The sequence below is a fragment of the Rasamsonia byssochlamydoides genome, assembly GCF_041956645.1.
Source record: "Rasamsonia byssochlamydoides strain NRRL 3658 unplaced genomic scaffold VTN77scaffold_2, whole genome shotgun sequence".
Taxonomy (NCBI): Eukaryota; Fungi; Ascomycota; class Eurotiomycetes; order Eurotiales; family Trichocomaceae; genus Rasamsonia; species Rasamsonia byssochlamydoides.
The window spans coordinates 941,627-957,904 of NW_027192385.1; the positions used below are offsets into that span (position 1 = coordinate 941,627).

General features: G+C 49.0%; 4 protein-coding genes and 2 non-coding genes across 6 annotated transcripts; 4 read left to right on the forward strand and 2 right to left on the reverse strand.

The window, feature by feature from the left end:
• Nucleotides 1–1,017: 1,017 nt before the first annotated feature.
• Nucleotides 1,018–3,537, forward strand: VTN77DRAFT_2880 (uncharacterized protein; the record flags this gene model as incomplete). The annotated part of the gene is made up of 3 exons (XM_069418768.1): nt 1,018–2,482; nt 2,538–3,193; nt 3,247–3,537. The coding sequence occupies 3 exons, from the start codon at nt 1,018–1,020 to the stop codon at nt 3,535–3,537; spliced, it is 2,412 nt and encodes an 803-aa protein (XP_069282361.1).
• Nucleotides 3,538–4,463: 926 nt separating this feature from the next.
• VTN77DRAFT_t9 lies at nt 4,464–4,567 on the reverse strand. Its single transcript has one exon. It is a non-coding gene; the product is annotated as a tRNA-Val (tRNA).
• A 1,996-nt stretch (nt 4,568–6,563) lies between these two features.
• Nucleotides 6,564–7,563, forward strand: VTN77DRAFT_2881 (uncharacterized protein; the record flags this gene model as incomplete). The annotated part of the gene is made up of 2 exons (XM_069418769.1): nt 6,564–6,869; nt 6,928–7,563. 2 exons carry the CDS (start codon nt 6,564–6,566, stop codon nt 7,561–7,563), a joined length of 942 nt encoding a protein of 313 aa, XP_069282362.1.
• Nucleotides 7,564–8,155: 592 nt separating this feature from the next.
• On the forward strand, nt 8,156–8,300 carry VTN77DRAFT_t8. The gene has a single exon. It is a non-coding gene; the product is annotated as a tRNA-Val (tRNA).
• A 2,943-nt stretch (nt 8,301–11,243) lies between these two features.
• VTN77DRAFT_2882 (uncharacterized protein) lies at nt 11,244–13,250 on the forward strand (the record flags this gene model as incomplete). The annotated part of the gene is made up of 4 exons (XM_069418770.1): nt 11,244–11,352; nt 11,424–11,504; nt 11,554–12,790; nt 12,902–13,250. The coding sequence occupies 4 exons, from the start codon at nt 11,244–11,246 to the stop codon at nt 13,248–13,250; spliced, it is 1,776 nt and encodes a 591-aa protein (XP_069282363.1).
• A 727-nt stretch (nt 13,251–13,977) lies between these two features.
• VTN77DRAFT_2883 (mitochondrial 37S ribosomal protein mS45) lies at nt 13,978–15,463 on the reverse strand (the record flags this gene model as incomplete). Its single annotated transcript, XM_069418771.1, has 2 exons — nt 13,978–14,667; nt 14,882–15,463. 2 exons carry the CDS (start codon nt 15,461–15,463, stop codon nt 13,978–13,980), a joined length of 1,272 nt encoding a protein of 423 aa, XP_069282364.1.
• Between the last annotated feature and the right edge of the window lie 815 nt (nt 15,464–16,278).

The window sequence follows — 16,278 nt, forward strand, 5'->3', positions numbered from 1 at the left end:
TGATTGGGTACACGTCGCACGCATATAATAGGTACCATCCAGTCAACCCCTCATCATCACGACCAATTATGAGGTAGGTAGGTAGGAACTGGCTGCACACGGTTGAGTCCTCCGTACCTTGTACCTACAGACGTTCAAGTTCGGCCACTATTATTTGACCCCTGTCGATAACAGGATCCATCTTTGTACAGTAGTCGTGGTCCTTTCGTCAGGTACAGCACTTAGGTTATGTGCCATTGACGGTTCAGAAAGGACCACATCAGTCCAGACCAGCAGAATCAGATGGAGCCGCGATCTGAAAAAGAACAAAGACGCAGCAGCTAAATTAACCTTAACCAACTGCAACGTAAGAAAACGAGATCCTTCCTTACTTACTCGCCTCTAGTTAATTGAACAAGCCACAAGGCTGGGTATACGTAGCTGTAGTCAACCATATTAATACTGTACAGTTAATCTTAATTAGCCCCATCCAGTCAAGAACTAGGGGTCCTCTGCAAAACCCCAAATCTAACAAGAACAAGAACAGGAACAACCCTGCCCCTCCAGATTTCCGGCCAGCCCAGTCAGAGCGGAGCTGTGTATGTGTTGTCTCAGCTGCCCGGGTGTTTCAACTCGTGCCATGTCTACCTATTAGGTAATCCCTTTGCTGTTATTAATGCAGTATATGCAGTAAAGGATAAATTATTGGTTTTTCCTAGAGAGCACCAATTTCACGTGTCGTTTACTGGTTGTGAGAGTTGGCGACTTTGAATGGACATTCTGATATATGTACTCGACGCCAGTGCCTGTTGTCCTGGATCAATTCAGTCACTGGAAATACATAATTACGAGCTTACAGTCCCATGCCAAGTGACATATCAGGTTGCTGTTGCTGTTAGTTGGTCGACGATGAGGTGATCTAACCCATGTAAGTCAGCAAGGATCGTCCAGAACACTCCAGAACGGCGTCCTTTCGTCTTATCTCCCCGCAGCAGCAGCAGCAGCGGATAAAGGGCAGGGCTGCTCCCTCTCCTCACGATGCTGGAGCATCGTCTGTCCTGGCTGATGAAGGCGCGGAAGAAGAAGCAGAAGAAGAAGAAGAAGAAGAAGCTGTCGCTGCTGTGGCTGCTGGGGCAGTCCAAGGCGGGCGCTGGAGCGGATCCGGAGAACATGACCCGCAAGTCGAGCTCCCACCTCGCCGCCTCCTCCGTCCCTCCGCAGCCCATCGACCTCCATTCCCAGCAGTCCGATCCCAGCACCGCGTCGTCCCTCCCGACGGATAAATTGACTGCAGCGGAAGAGATCCTTGGTCGTGCTGCTGCTGCTGCGAAGCCTGAGGGAATTGCCGCCAACCAGTGCAGCGGACCCGGTCAGAAGACGGAGGACGAGGAGGGACCAGGGCAGCAGACAGAGGAAGAACACGATCACGTCCACGGTACAGATACAAACAAGAGTTCCACTCAACAAGACCATCCACACGAAGCTCCTCCTTCTTGTCGTACGTCGCTGCGTGATACCCCTCTCGGCCATTCGACGTTTCCTCCGTCCGCCACCTCTTCCTCCCGGCCCAACTCAGGTTCACGTCAGGTTGAGAGCCTTTCACAAGAAGCAGCATCGACAAAAGTCCGAGAGCGCGCGGTGAACCCTGCGGCCGGTGGGCCCTTTCGTCCCTCGTTCCTTGAGACGGTCGACGAAGGCACCAGCCGTCCTGCTACTACCAACAATAGCGACGACTTTCCCCCGGCTCATACTGCTGGCGTCTCCTGGCGCCCAACTCTTGCCGCTCGGAGGCAGTCTCTCCTGCCGCCGTCGCAGCAGCATCTGGTCAACAGTCTGCTCGAACACGGTGATCCCTTCGTCCACCAGTTCACTACAGCACATCTCGAGATGGTGCAACGGAAGGTCTGGGTCAAACGCCCCGGCGCATCCCCCACTTTAATATCGATCGCGGAGGACAGTGTCGTGGATGAGTTACGGGATCAAGTGCTGCGGAAATACGCCAATTCTCTGGGAAAAGTCTTTGACTCTCCCGACCTGATCATCCGGATCTCGCCCCGGGAAAGTTCCAATCGACCAGCGGCCCCGGAACGGATCCTCAGCCCGGAGGAGCCCGTGTTCTCGATCATTGATTCCTACTATCCCGGAGGACAGACGGTCGAGGAGGCCTTGATCATTGATACCCCTCAACGCAAGACCCCGCGACCCTCCCCCCGGCAGTCGTATTACTACCATGCGGAGCCCGGGGAACATGGCGAATATTTCCCGTTGATGCCCGTCCCGATCAATGTCGCGACGCCGCCTGCCCATCCGTCGAGCTCCATGTCGTCGACCAGCGGTGTGAGTGCACACCAGACTCCATCGATATCCGTTCTCACAACCGGCAAGGTGCCTCCCTTACCGTCCCCTGGGAACCGTCCCAATCGACATGCACCACGCCGGCCCCCATACACTCGACATACCACCAACTCTCCTACCATTGTGGCTTCGTCTTCTTCAGCTAAAGGTATAGTAAAGTTACTGATTCTGCTTGCCGTACGATCTCTGACAGTGTTTTACAGACCCAAACGTCACGATGAATGGGCAGACAAGTACATCAGCTCCATCTCTCCCGACGCCGCCAGCGCCGGCGGCGCCACCGGAGTCTCCCACAACCAGCGCCATGAGTCCCGCCGTTCGGGGTGCATCTCCCCGTCCTGGTCGAAAGATCAAAAAGGGGGGAGGCTCCTCACCGAGCGGAGCGACCTTTGGTGGGCTGATTGAGGGGACCGTGCCCCCGATCAATGTTCTTATCGTGGAAGACAACGTGATTAACCAGAAGCTTCTCGAGGCGTTCATGAAGCGGCTGAGTGTGCGGTGGCAGTGCGCTCCGAACGGCGAAGTCGCGGTGAAGAAGTGGCGCCAAGGCGGGTTCCATCTGGTGCTGATGGATATCCAGCTGCCGGTGATGAATGGACTGGAGGCGACCAAGGAGATTCGAAGGCTCGAGCGGCTGAATGGCATCGGGGTATTCTCCAAGACTGCTTCGGGGCGGTCGAGTGCTTCGTCGACGACGGCCGGATCGACGGAGGCTCAGACGCCACTGAGGCAGGAGGACGTCTTGGAGAACATCTCGTTGTTCAAGAGTCCGGTGATCATTGTGGCATTGACGGCCAGCAGCTTGCAGAGCGATCGACATGAGGCGTTGGCTGCTGGCTGCAATGACTTTTTGACAAAGGTATGTTTTTCATCACGCTGTATGAATTTCAATCTCAATCTGACACTGCTTAGCCTGTAGGATTTCCTTGGTTAGAACAGAAAGTGACGGAATGGGGCTGCATGCAAGCGCTGATCGATTTTGAAGGCTGGCGGAAATGGCGCGGCTACGAGGATTCTCCTCGGGCGCTGACGCCAGTCCAGTCGGAGTCAGCGTCGCCATCGCCATCGCGACAGACGGCTGGGCAAGCGGCCGACAAGACGTCGAGCGGGAAAGATGGCAAGGTGACCATTGCCTCTCCGGGGTCGTCGGGGAGTGGCAGCAGTAGGAGCGCAGATACCGAGGTAGCAACCAATGGGGGGTGACCAGAGCAGTCGATCTGGTGGTTGCGTCCTGGAAGCTCGACTGGAAGGTCGACGTTTCATTTTCTTCCTTTCATGTGCATGAAGCAGTTTGATGAAGACCTCTCTCCCATCTATCATTCATCCATCTGTATAGTCGGATATTTCAGTTTCAGGGTCTTCTGCATGATCATTTCGGATTTAATTCTTTTTTTGTTTTCTTCATATTTATCAGATACCCAATTCAGCAGTGAGATGATGATATGATATGATTTTGTCGTTTTTCGGAGATGTTGACTGAAGTCCTCTCCTTGGTTCTGGTTCAGGTGCAGGATTATCTTCCCTCTGGATCAGCATTTAATGGGCATTTATTTATTTACCCATGCATGATGTGTGTTTATGTGCTGCATATGATGAGTGTATGTATGTACAGTGAGGAAGGAAGGAAGAAGCCAATGACTACAGAAGTGACGTACAGTGATGGAATACGGATGTGTATCTGTCTGTTGCAAATCGGGTCGAGTACGGAGTACTTTTGCACTTGTGAACCCGAAGTACATTACAGCGTACACTACAGTATGCATGTACATACGTATCTACCTACCCTACGTATTTATCGAACTTAATCTAATCATCGTTTGTAACGACTTCTCTTCTTACTATCTATCCCTTCACTCTAAATAGCACACACATACATACAACACTGTATTAATAGGATACTACGGAGTAGTCTAGATTCCAACGTTTGACATGCTCCACCTAATTTTTTTATTTTTCTTTTCCTTTTTTCCTAGTCTAGTAAGTAGCAACCCCCTCCGTCCCCATCCCCCCACTTCGCTACTCCGTATGTACACCCACTTAGTATGAAAACTGAAACTGAACCGCACAAAAAAATCCACAAACACACAATCAAAATAACATCAAAATAAAAAGGACATAAAAAAAGAACATGACCAGACTGGGGTTCGATCCCAGGACCTCATCGGGTTAACTCGAACTCTTTTAGAGAGTCCGCATGTTAACGATGCGTGATAACCAACTACACCATCCGGCCTTGTTATACATTTTACGGAGTGGCCAGGAGTGGTATATCACTGTTTCTGTCTCTCTCTCCGTGTGTGTCATATATTATTGATCCAGATCGATCAATTGATCCATTGGTCGAGATCAATCTAGGATTGAGGATGAGAATTAGGATTACGAGTACAGGAAGGGAGGGAGAAGGGAGGGAGGGAGGAAAGAACTCAAGGAATATAAGGGTGATGTACATACAGCACTGCTGCATTCAAAGGTAGGCTAAAAAATAAAAAAAATAAAAAAAAAAATAAAAAGAACCTCGAAATGAATAAAAACTAAGTGAGTTCCGATCTGTGCAAATGGTTTCCTTTTTTTTCCCTGAAAAAAAATAATTAAAAGAGAGAGAGAGAGAGAATGCACTTAAAGTCATTATTGTTAAAAGGAAAGAATAATTCATTCAGTTGTAACTCTCGATGAGTCAAGCTACATGTTGATTCTTTGAGTTATTAATATTTTTCCTGTTTTGGTATTAATTGATGTCAGTGATCCTGGATACCCTGGATGTCAGCCCTGAATGATGAAGAAAGCACGATTTGCATATCTACGGATCCATTCTTTTTTCTGGCAATGTTTACTCAGTACCAGGACTGTACATAGGTATGAGGTCTGCTTGATGACAGGCCAGGTTGAGGAGATCTCTATGCCGTGCTCGAACCAATAGAATTAATTCTATTAGCAATAGACCGTCTGTCTGCTCTGGTCTGGACAGTAGACAGATTATGTAGGTACGGAGTTCGTTTCATACAGGAATGTACGGGTAAGTCCCGTGACAAGCCCCATGACTGTCAAAAAGAAAAAGATTGTTTATGGTGCTTCTGCAAGGGCCTTGCATTCGAATTCGGGTTCGGTTCTGGTTCGGAACCGACGTCGATCATCATCAACCAATTATGCACACAGTACGGAAGAGTACTAATAACTTTAATGACATACTACGGGGTATACAGACACGATCGGTGCATACTATGCAGACGTGCGACATATTGTTGATTCTTTCTCGCGGCTTCTCCCGAACGATGCGTCTCATCTCGAGAATAATGATGTCAACAGATCGAACAATATTTCCCATCTTGTCACAGCCAGCGGAAGAACGCGGGATAAATGCTACTCCGTGAGATGGTATCTTACTGTGTCTGCATCGGCCCTCTCCGACAGCTTCGACAACCAACGAGAAATAGGCAAAATGAAACTATCGTCAACGGTCCGTATAGTACGATCGATCTGGAGGTGGTTCCGAGCCGAAGACAGCAGTCGTGACAAAGATGACCGATCTTCGGCCGAAGAAGAGATTTCGGCGCCGACCGCCCTGGCGCTAACCGTATCGGGACGAGGATTGGCTTAACAGAGGCTTGGAGAACTTGGATTCCGTCTCGCCATCGCCCCGCTAGAGCTGTCAACCTGTCAACCTGGCAGGCTGGCATTCGGCTGGACACGGGAGAGAAGTCTATAGTAGTACTTTATCGCGATCGCCGATGAGACAGGCTACATCTGCGCTTGTCATAACTCCGGGTTGACTCGACTGTCGGGCTAGCATTCCGGCGACCCCAGTGGCTTGATGGAACACAGTCGAGGCCCAACCTGCACGACAGAGTAGGAAGGCTGCATGGAGGCCGTCAATAATAATTAATTAATTAATGGTCTGCGCGGGAGATGCTGCGGTAACTCGGTCCCGACCTGCAAGATATATCAACGGGGGGCCGTCAGGCCGATCGTACTCATCCAACCAAGACGTTTCCTCACCTGTTGGATTATACCATCGCTCTACTTTAATATATTTCTAGCCCACAACAAATTGATTTACTTACTAAGACCTGCAGACTTGATCAGTGCACTGCCACTTTTAGGTATCCTAGTGGTACCTTGTTGATTAGTCACGGCTCTCATAAACCTCAGCACAGTACGTCTATCCACCAAAATAGCTCACCAATCGATATGAATTGATATGCTGATTCAGTGTACATATATAGATCGCTGTCATGACTTGGTATCAACCACTCGAAATGTCCATGGTCTCCGACATGGCCGATTTCCAAGACCACCATATTGACCCTTCGTCCCTAATGTCCTTCCAACCTTCGGATGCCGACTGGATCGGGAAAGACGCGATGGACCTCCTGCCTTGGGATATCCCGTTTGACGAGCCGTCGTTTGACCTGCCCAATGATTTCGTCGAACCCCTAGCTTATGCTACCAGCACGTCGGGTTCCCCAGAAGCTTTCAATGGGTATACCTCGTCCGGACAAGCTCCGGAAGACGCGCTCTCGTGTTCGTCGCTAGCTTCAGTATGTCAGCCTGCGATGACAGAAGAGAGAAGAGCGCCAGTTGCTGATATTAGTACAGGATGCAGAAAGCGATGCTTGGTCCCCTTCTCTATCCAAAAGCGAGAGGCCGTCGCCCACGAGGTCGATTGGGATCAAGCGTCCTCGCGAGGAGACGACAGATAAAGATCTCGCCCGGTCGAATGTCTCCGACCGACCTGTCAAGAAATCTCCCAGCTCTGATGCACCGTCGACAGTGAAAGAGGATTCGTCAGAAAAGGCCGTTTCGAGCCCTGCGTCGTCAAGCAAAGAAGAAGACGCAGCGTCTCGAAAAGCATCAGAATCGACGACGACGACATCTTCAAAATCGACAACATCGTCAAAACCGCAAACAGACACAGAGATGACCGCAGTAATGAAGCGGAAGAAAGCAGCACATAACGCGATCGAAAAGCGATACCGCACCAACATGAACGCCAAATTCCTCGCCCTGGGCAACGCAATCCCCAAATCGGCAGCCCAAGCCGCAAATAAGGGAGGGACGCGGAAGTCGTCGTCTTCTCTCAACCGGGACGGCCAGCAGAACAAGTCGGAGATTCTGACCAACGCGCTGGCATACATCCGCGAGCTGCAGGAAGAGAACCGTCTGCTGCAGAACGAGCTCACCGTGTTGAAAGAGAATCTCTTACCGGGGAGTGTTGTGTGGAGGGGAGTGTAATGAAATCAGCAACACAACAATCTCAACTCTCCAGAAAAAAAAGTTTTGACTCATTCTTGTCTCATCTCATTATATCAGGGATACCACTTTCTCCGTTCTTATTATCTTACCCATTCTTGTATATATATACACATCTGTTATTATTCTCGTCTCGGTCTTCGATTTTTGGGTGGGTGGATTGATTGAGTTGGGTTGGGTTAGGTCTTGCTCTTGTTTGACGGTGTTTATGAGTGAGCAGTGAACACAGAAAGAAAGAATATTTCTATTATATTTATGCGGACAGGAGCCGCAAGCAGACGAATACAGAAACACACAAAAAGTGTGTATGGGTGGATATGGATGGATGGATGAACGAATACAATGAACTCACTATTTTTCCTTCTTCTTCTTCTTCTTCTTCTTCTTCTTCTTCTTCTTCTTCTTCTCCTCCTCCTCCTCCTCCTCCTCCTCACAGAGTTTTTATTTGTTCTCCCTTCTTCCTTCGTGCATGGAATCCTATCCTATCCTCCTCTCATCAACCCCTGCTCTCGCTCAATAAATCAATCAATCTACAGAAATATCCCTCCTGCCCCCAAAGACAAATATCAAACAAGGCCGGATGGTGTAGTTGGTTATCACGTATCGTTAACAGTCTGCGGAAACGCATCCCCACCTTCTGAATCCCCCCCTTCAGGGTGAAGGAGATGGGTATTATGGCTGTGCCGATAAGGTCCTGGGATCGAACCCCAGTCTGGTCATTGTCCTGTATTTTTTTACTACCCTTTTTCTTTTTTTTTTTTTGAAATTTGTTTTGTTTTGTGGACTTTTTTTTCCCGATTTTGTTCGTTTGTGCGGTTCAGGTTCAGTTTCGGGTTCGGTTTTCATGCTAAGTGGGTAGGTAGAGTGGGGGGGAACGGAGGGGGAAGTGAACTAGGGGAAAAAATAAAAAATAAGGTGGAGAATGTTGAGCATTGGATGGAATAATAATTAGTGCTACAATGTTAAATGGCTACTAGTAAGAGGAGAAGGGGAAGTTGTTGCGAACGAACGATGATTAAATTAAGGAAGTTAGGTAGGTATGTATGTATGTACTGTATGTGTACAGGACTTCGGGTTCATCAGTTCATAATGAGATTTCATTACGATTGTCAAAAAAGAAAAGGAAATGGAAAAGGAAAGAAAGAAGGAAAAGGCAATTGCGTGGTTGATTCCGATTTAGAATAAAAGGTCAGACGTTATATTATACAATAACCTCAACAGCGACGAGAATGAAGAGTCTAACTAACTAATCATCGCACATGAGAGATCTGTGCAATTAGTATCGGTTCCACCTCTGTATACTAATGCTATACCTGCATCTGCTTTAAACAGAGACCCCGTCAACTTTGGCAGTATATTCTGTCGATTTCCCGCCAGAACCAAGTTGAAGATGTGCTGATATATGTACTGTACAGTACTTCTCACAAACGAAATCGACCACCCTGTACGAGAACCCCATTCGTTATCGTACCACGACACCAACTTGACGAAATGCTCGTTCAAATGCCAGCCTTGGCGTCGAAGATGGACGAATGTGCATCACCCTTCAGATCGGAGGAGAGTACGTCGTCCTCGGTGTAGACCAGGATGCGTGATATCACCTCACGGTCACTCAGCCATATGCGAGGAAACGACACGGTCTCCTCCTCCTTCTTCTTCCTTTAACCAGGATTGGATGTAGTTCGCTTATACGTACCTTGCAGTTCATTTTCAGCAGCCTGCTTGATCTGCTCATCTGTGACGGCCTTCTCAGTGCGGACGGTGAAATCGACGACCGACACATCCGCCGTCGGGACACAAAACGCCATGCCCGTGAGTCTGCCATTCAACAACGGTATTACCTCGCCAACAGTTTTGGCAGCGCCGGTGCTGCTGGGGATGATATTCTGGGCCGCCGTCCGCCCACTCTGCCAGTCTTTAGCCGACGGCCCATCGACGGTCTTCTGCGTGGCCGTAGAGAATGAACGGTGGTGATCAGGCCTTCAACGATGCCGAAGGTCTCGTGAACGACCTTGGCCAGCGGTGCAAGACAGAGTCCTTGTCGTTGACGAAGCGGATCCGGTGTCCGTTGACCACCAGATCGGATCCGTCTGCTTCGACCGGGCCTTTCAGTTGACCGTGGATCGAATCGTATTTCATCATGTATGCCTGAGCATTCAGTAATCAATCCAGCCGTCAATCAACAAAACTTGTCTAATAGGCTGGTTGGATGAAGGGGTCATTCGCGTCGACTCCATTGTGCTCGAGGCTGCAGATCGTTAAGAAGATGGTTAATTTCGCGTCGTAAGAAAGAAGGAATTCAGCTCACGCGATTCGACAGACCTAAAAAAAAGTATTTGGTTAGTTCCAATTCAAGTCGAACACTCGAGGAATAGCAACATACAATTCGTCCAATTCTGCCAAAGCCGTTGATGCCAATCTGAAGTGACCACTGATTAGACCTCCAACTGCCAGCTGAACCACAAACTGCATTGAGTGGTATTTTCTTGCCTTTGCAACCATTTTTATTGTGTGAGATGACTAGGAGTAGTATTATTTCGTTCCTCTCGCGTAAAACGTCAACAACGAACGGATTCAATTGAATCTGACACGAGAGATAGTAACCTTTCACAGATATAGTCATTCTGTGTACTATATGAGTTAGGGCGAAAGGATATTTCAGTATATCCCAGACAATACTGCCATGATCGTGCCTCTGCATGATATGATGCTCTGTCATCATTATTCATCGTCATTGTCGTCCAGCGATCTTACAATCAGACAAGCATCTCAAGATTGATATCCTTGGAAGTCAAAGGGAAAAAGCAAGGACTATCGAATGCATCTTCCTGTGGTAGGTAATGGCGAGAGGTATAGTTGTCAGGTGATGTGGCCGTCGGTCTCCTGATTTATGTCCGACTCCGATTCTGTCCTTCGAACGGGACACTTCGGAATCTTTCCTCAGGTAATGTGATGAAGTATCGACATGTACGGAGTACACACTGTATATCCTCCTCGTTACGGCCTAGTTGATAAACTGTACGCTGACGTATGCAGATCTGTAGGTATGCCGATTGTAATGATCGATCACCCGTTCCGAGATCTCGGCCCGTCGTTCTCGAACACATCGTGTGACAGCAATGCCTCTTTCCGCAGATTTTTTTTGCCTCTCCAATCAATAGTTCTTTTCCCCGTTGGTTGTTCTATTTTGGTTTCACTGAGTGTTTTTCTATAAGGACATGGGCAAAAGCTTGCATTGGGGGTTAGAAGACATTGAACACTACCTCACTACTACTATGCATCAGTTCCTGCCAATCCCAGCAGATGCAACTCTTGCAAGTCAGTCAACCAGCCAACCTTACAAGGTTTGAGTCCCAAATAACGTTATACGGTCTCTAATGCTAGTAAAATCATCTATCATGTTGTCATCCTCATGATGCAACACCACGCGATTGCCATCACCTCCATGAGCAAGCACGGTCTGATCTGACCCGAGCTGGACGAATGCTCCTGTTCCATGGATAACGCTACCTGTCGAGAGATTGCCTCCAGCTCCTGTACTATAATATAAGTCTTGATAAGGCCGTCTCTGCCGGACTGGAATTCTACCATGGCCTGTCTTCTCTCAACACAGTGGGTTACAAGATTCCTCGGAAGTCAAAAGAAAATATCATACACACAACATGCCAACTGACATTCGCACTTTGGAGCTCAAGACTCCGGTAGACATTGCGCAGTATCTCTTTACGCGGCTGTATCAGCTGGGTATCCGATCTATTCAGGGTGTTCCTGGTAAGTTGAGTCTCGTGTCTTGAGTACTTCATGGAATTGAAAGAACAATATTAATAGAGAGTCAACTCCAGGTGATTACAATCTCACTGCACTCGACTACATCCCCAAAGCTGGGCTGAAATGGGTGGGCAACTGCAATGAACTGAACGCTGGTGTGTGACACTGACCCTGACTCGTCTGATCCGCTCTGATGAGATACAGCCTACTCTGCCGATGGATACGCTCGAATCAAGGGCATCTCTGCCCTCATCACCGCGTTCGGCGTCGGGGAACTGTCTGCCATCAATGGTATTGCCGGAGCATACTCAGAGCACGTCCCCATTGTCCACATCGTTGGACAGCCGAGTACCCTGTCACAGAGAGATCACATCCTCCTTCATCACACGCTCGGGAATGGCGACTTCAATGTCTTCTCCAACATGGCTGCAAGCGTTGCCTGCGCCAGCGTCAAGCTCACTGATCCCCTGGAAGCACCCACCCTGATCGATCACGCTTTGAGGGAATGCTGGATCCAAAGTCGGCCAGTATACATCGCCTTGCCCACGGACATGGTACAGAAGAAAGTCGAGGGAGAACGTCTCCAGACACCGATCGACCTGACCGAGCCTGTCAACGAGGAAGAAAAGGAGGAGTACGTCGTCGATGTCGTCCTCCGCTATCTACATGCGGCCAAAAATCCAGTCATCCTCGTGGACGCGGGCGCAATCCGTCACCGCGCCCTGGACGTCGTCCACGACCTGGTCGAGAAGTCGAACCTGCCCACCTTCGTCACGCCCATGGGCAAAGGCGCCGTGGACGAGACCCTGGCCAACTACGGCGGAGTCTACGCTGGCGACGGGTCCAACGAAGGCGTTCGCGAACGAGTCGAGGCCGCCGATCTGATCCTCAGTATTGGGCCGCTGAAGTCTGACTTCAACACGGCCGGGTTCACCTACCGGACAAGTCAGCTGAATACGATCGACTTCGACAGTGACCGTGTTCAGGTCCGGTATTCACAGTATCCGCAAGTGCGGATGAAGGGCGTCCTCCGCAAAGTCATCGCGAGAATGGGCACGCTGAGCAACGTCCACCCAGGGCCTATCCCGACGAACAAGCCCACGATCAGCGGGACAGGCACGCCGACAAACTCGTCCATCACGCACAACTGGCTGTGGCCCGCAATCGGCCGCTGGCTGCGAGAGAAGGACATTATCATCACCGATACTGGCACGGCGAACTTTGGCATCTGGGAGACCAGGTTCCCGAAGGATGTCACGGCGATCAGCCAGGTTCTTTGGGGCAGCATTGGGTATTCTGTTGGAGCGTGTCTGGGAGCTGCTCTTGCAGCGAGAGAGGCCGGAGAGAATCAACGAGTCATCCTCTTCGTTGGAGACGGCAGCTTCCAGATGACGGCACAGGAAGTCAGTACCATGATCAGACAAGGCTTGAACATCGTCGTGTGAGTGATCCAGCCTATTGACTTTACCAGCTCATGACATTCTATCAATCTTTAAGAACTGCCATCTATCTGCTGACAGACGCTGGACAAACGCTGATATGTGGCTGCTAGTTTCATAATCTGCAACAACCGCTACACCATCGAACGATACATCCACGGCTGGAACGCCGAATACAACGACATCCAACCATGGAACCACCTCGATCTAGTCAAAGCCTTTAGCGGCGAGCGGGGGCGGACTCAAGCCCAAGCCCAGGTCCAGGGGCAGCAACCCTTCAAGACAAGGACATACCAAGTCCGCACAAGAACAGAGATGGAGGCCCTCCTCAGCAATCCTGACTTCTCCTCCGCGCCTGTGCCTTGTTTCCAGCTCGTCGAGCTGTATATGCCCCAGGACGATGCGCCTGCGGCACTGAAACTCACTGCTGAAGCGGCTGCGAGGAGGAATGCGAAGGCTTGAATTAAAAAATCGATTTTTTTTTCCGGCTTGAGGCCTGATTCTGATTCGAAATGCACTGCAATAATAATGCTATGCAATCTACACACTGGGGACTCGCGTCGAGGAAGACATACTTTCCGTCTTGCGTTTCTTTTTTTTTTGTCCTGGCAATGTTGTTGATCAATCAGTCAATCAATTAAAGAAATGTCGAGACGAACAAACGAGATATATAATGAATGGGTGGGAGAGACTTCATCACTTGTGTTTTTATTGTTGTTGTTTGATCCATGGTGCATTGAAGACAATGATGCACTGTATAAATCCCATTTTAGCGCTTGAGCTTTGTTGACTTGGATAGAATATATTCATAATCATAATTCATAATTCATAATGATCTCTTCTTGAAACAAATCCACACATCCACACAACGTAGCGCACGTATTAATTAATATCTGTAGAAGATCCTTGGCCAAAAGAATGATTGACTCCTTTTGGCCAACATCAAATAATACGGGAGAATATATAACATCCATCATACATCGTTAGGGACAGTTCCATATGTCGTAAGCCTTGATGCCTGACGGCCAGATAGCATTGTGACGTCCGTGGTATAGTAATACATCTAGGAGGTATTGTACTGTACATGAATACAAGGGAATCGCTGAGGAAATGGGGGAAAAAAGCCCCATGAGAAGAAACCGCATTGCCGTATCGTAAAAAATCCAGTGAAGAAAGAAAAACAGCCAGGTCAAACTTCGACCTTCGTTGGGATCTTGACCTGGCCCTTCTTCCGGTCATACGTGGGCACACCATACCGGCGTCCTGGAGCTGCAGCCCCACGTCCGTCAGGACCTGTAGTCTCCTTGCTGACTACGACGTCCTTGAACCGGAATTCGAATCGTGAGCCTTCCGGCTGGACCTTGGTAATACGCTTCTCGAGCTTCTCCTTCGCAATTCTCTTCTGCTCCTGCTCGGCTTCCTCAATTTTCTTGAGGCGCTCCTCATATTTCTCCATCCGTTCTCGGTATTCTCCCGGGTTGTTAAGACGGTCTTTCTCAAAAGCGACCAGATGTGGGTGGGGAATACGAGCGTCCGCTGGAAGCAGGACCTCGTGCTCATCGTCACCCTTTCCAACACGCTCTATCTTGTTTGGATTCCGTGTGTACATGCTTGTCGTGTCGGATGGGTCGTCGGGGTTGAACGGTGACTCCTCACCGTGTTCCAGAGCCGGAGCACCTGAAAACACCCGACCGGCATCAACACGGGTAAATTGTCGTGACTCAGACACAGGGTAAAAGATTTGTGGATCTGTTAGACGATGGACTGGAAGGTCGTTAATTGATTCATGTGCTACTTGGCGCTCTCCAGGCCCCGCCAGCGGTGTCGTGGGGATCATCTCATGGATGGCCCGTGCGTATGGAAGCGCAAGAGGTTTCCCCTGTTGGAAAGTCGTCAGCATGACTGCTATAAAGATTTTTTTGTTGAATAGAATTCATAGAATTGCGACAGCAGTTGCTTCAGAGAGTTGTAATTTTTCGAGTAAACATCCTTGTGCTGGGAATGGTGCACGAGTCTTCAAGACTAATCGATTTTGCTCATCATCGCAACTGAAGACGAGAAGAAAGGACATGGGCTGTTGGTATCAAACATACCTGCTTTCTCCATCTTTTTTCTAACTCTACCAGCCTCACCACGGCAGCGACCCTTCTCATGTCGACGCCCAACTCAACACTGACAGCACGCACGCTCTTCTTTTGTGTCACCACTCGTTCGTAGATCTCATTGCGAAGTGCCTCACTCAGGATGGGTTCGCTGACGAACGCGGGATTTTGAGGGAAAGGCCTATTACCGCCTGTTGGTGGTGCGATAGCTCCCACTTCTCCACTGCTGGCGTCGGATGATGACTCTTTCGAGGCATTCTCCTGGGCCCTGGCCGCACTATTCCGCTCTTTGAGATCGGTTAGATAATTGGTGCTACCGGGAATGTGATGCTTCAATGCTGCGCCCTCTCCATTCAACCACTCGAACATGGCTCTCCGTAGTCGGGTTTGAGGGTTGAAGGATGATGAGAAGGGGCGTTGAGAGCATTGTGACTTGCAGTTTGATACTAGAGAAGAAGGATGAGAGGGATTCTGAAGTAGAGAGAAGGATGAGGAAGAGGAGGAAGTTGAGGAAGAGGATAGGTAGGGGAGGAGAGAATTGGAGACCCGAGAGGTGTTTATCCGGGGAGGCATGGTGAGAGGTGCAGGATGGGAAAAGGTAATTAGTCTTAAAAAAAATCAGAAATATAATACAGAAGCGTGAAAAAGAATCAATTGGATTGTTAATTGAATTGTTAATAAAGTCAGGGCTCGAAGTGGTGCTGACCAGGAGGGCTCAAGCACCCTTGGGAGAATGAGGAAGAAAGGAAAGCAAGGAAGAAACTTTTTCGTACAGTTTGTTGGTGCATCCGCAGTTGCAGTTTGTGTAGTCACGTGAGTTAGCATGACAAACAACGCAAAATATCGGAGCTCCACCCAGACCTTAATCCGAATCGACCAAATCTACAGATATCGATACTCTTTAGAGATAACTGATCTAATCTGAAAAAGATAATGGATTAGATACCGCGCTGGAAAATCTCTCATCAATTTGATCTATACCGTTCGCTTGGGGAATATCCTTTCGAGCACTTTACTCCGTATATCCGCTAATGTCCATCATTTACCATCTAGCGAAAGAAACGGGAAGGCTCATTATCCTCTAATTGTCAAGGCTAGAAAACAAATTTTGTGTTTACTATAAGGACAGTCAAATGAATTTCTCGCCAAGTGAAAGAAAGCAAAAGGTCTGTCACACCCTTAAAAGCAACTGAGGAATCAATACAGAAGGCAGTACACTCCTGAGAGCCTGCTCGGCTAGACATCTGACGACATAGCGCGCCTGTTTTCTCATGTCCCTATCCAGTACCTTTAAGATCGCACTCAACCACGCAGCAGAAGAATGCAGCATAAAAAGGTAGCGAAGATCAACGTGGCAGTGATGAAGAATGACACAAAAAGAGCCCAGG